Source organism: Octopus bimaculoides, chromosome 20, assembly GCF_046866305.1.
Source record: "Octopus bimaculoides isolate indiv1 chromosome 20, ASM4686630v1, whole genome shotgun sequence".
In the NCBI taxonomy this organism is placed as follows: Eukaryota; Metazoa; Mollusca; class Cephalopoda; order Octopoda; family Octopodidae; genus Octopus; species Octopus bimaculoides.
The window spans coordinates 39074492-39075811 of record NC_142947.1 but is presented as its reverse complement, the minus strand read 5'-3'; the positions used below and the strand labels follow the sequence as shown (position 1 = coordinate 39075811).

Genomic DNA, 1320 nt, shown 5'->3' with positions numbered 1-1320 from the left:
ACAGTCGAGATCCAGAATATCTTTGCAATTTCGATATATATTTGTGTGTGTTTTTTCTTCTCTAGCATCACTTGACAAGCGATTTTGGTTTGTTTACGTCTCCCTAACTTAGCGGCTCGGTAAAAAGTGACCGAGAGAAAAAGAACCAGGCTAGTCACTCAAGATTAGTGAAAGCCAAAGAAGAATGAAAGGTAGTATCGTTTGCGGGTGTGTAGGTGTTGTTAGATGTGAAGGCAAATAGATCAGCGGTGGGTATTGAGAAGGAAAGAGGAGCAGATAGAACCGAGCATTGTTCCTCACCAGAGTTAAGAGTGTGTGAGGATAAGAAGGGTTCTGTTAGTGCTTGCTGCGATGGTGTGATCTGGTTGAGAGTTACCCATGCAAGAGATGGCAATGTAATGGAGTTCCATAGTGGAGCAGTTTCGATATGAGGATGGTTGAATGCTGGACATGGTTGAATGCTTTGCTGATGTCGAGGAAAACATGATTTACATCGAATAACTGTAAGGTGAGAACCAATTGAAAGTTGACATAGGAGAGTAGGTTTATAGCGAGTCTGGCTTTAAGGAAATTGTACAGATGCTCATTAAGAGCAGAGAACATGAGTGAATACGAGAGAGAGAGAGCGAGAGAGAGAGAGAGAGAGAGAGAGAGAGAGAGAGAGAGAGAGAGAGAGAGAGAGAGAGAGAGAGAGAGAAAGAGACTCAAGGTCTTTGAGAACGTCTTAAATATCTTAGAGATATTGAAAGATTGAAAGTGAGCGAGATAGGGCAACAGTTGACAAGGTCAAAGCTGCTTCCTCTATTCGGAATGAGACACTATAGTATTTCCAAAGATCAGGGTAGAACTCCTTTCGAAAGAGAAAGAGAAAGAGAGAGCGAGAGAGAGAGAAAGAGAGAGAGAGAAAGAGAGAGAGAGAGAAAGAGAGAGAGAGAAAGAGAGAGAGAGAAAGAGAGAGAGAGAGAGAGATAAAGAAAGAAATTGAAAATTTTAAAAGAAAAAATACTCTCCCTTTATTTTTAATGATCAAACGACACAATACTACAGGAAACGTTTATTGTAATTTATTTTAATGTTTCTTTAAGGACGTGCCAAAGATCAGAGTAAATTTCTTCAGAGAAAGGTAAATGGCTCAGTCATTCATTTACAGGTGTCTTTCCTTGTATATACAATTCACGATTCATCGACACATTAATAAACGTTCCAATAAGGATCAAAAACGTTCCAACAAGAATCAAAAATAATTCTGGTATTTTAGGAATATTTTGTTTCTTGATTAGATATCTCCTTTACAGGTATTCAGCTTTACAGCAGTATTTC

General features: G+C 38.9%; 1 protein-coding gene across 1 annotated transcript in view; it reads right to left on the bottom strand.

Annotated features, from left to right (window-relative positions):
- Positions 1-997: 997 nt before the first annotated feature.
- LOC128250250 (glyoxylate reductase/hydroxypyruvate reductase-like) overlaps positions 998-1320 on the bottom strand; it is a 5297-nt gene continuing 4974 nt past the window's right edge. The window contains exon 4 of the mRNA XM_089337851.1: positions 998-1320. This exon is cut by the window's right edge and continues 236 nt beyond it. Within this exon, the coding sequence (XP_089193977.1) occupies positions 1306-1320 (15 nt within the window). The 3' untranslated portion in view covers positions 998-1305.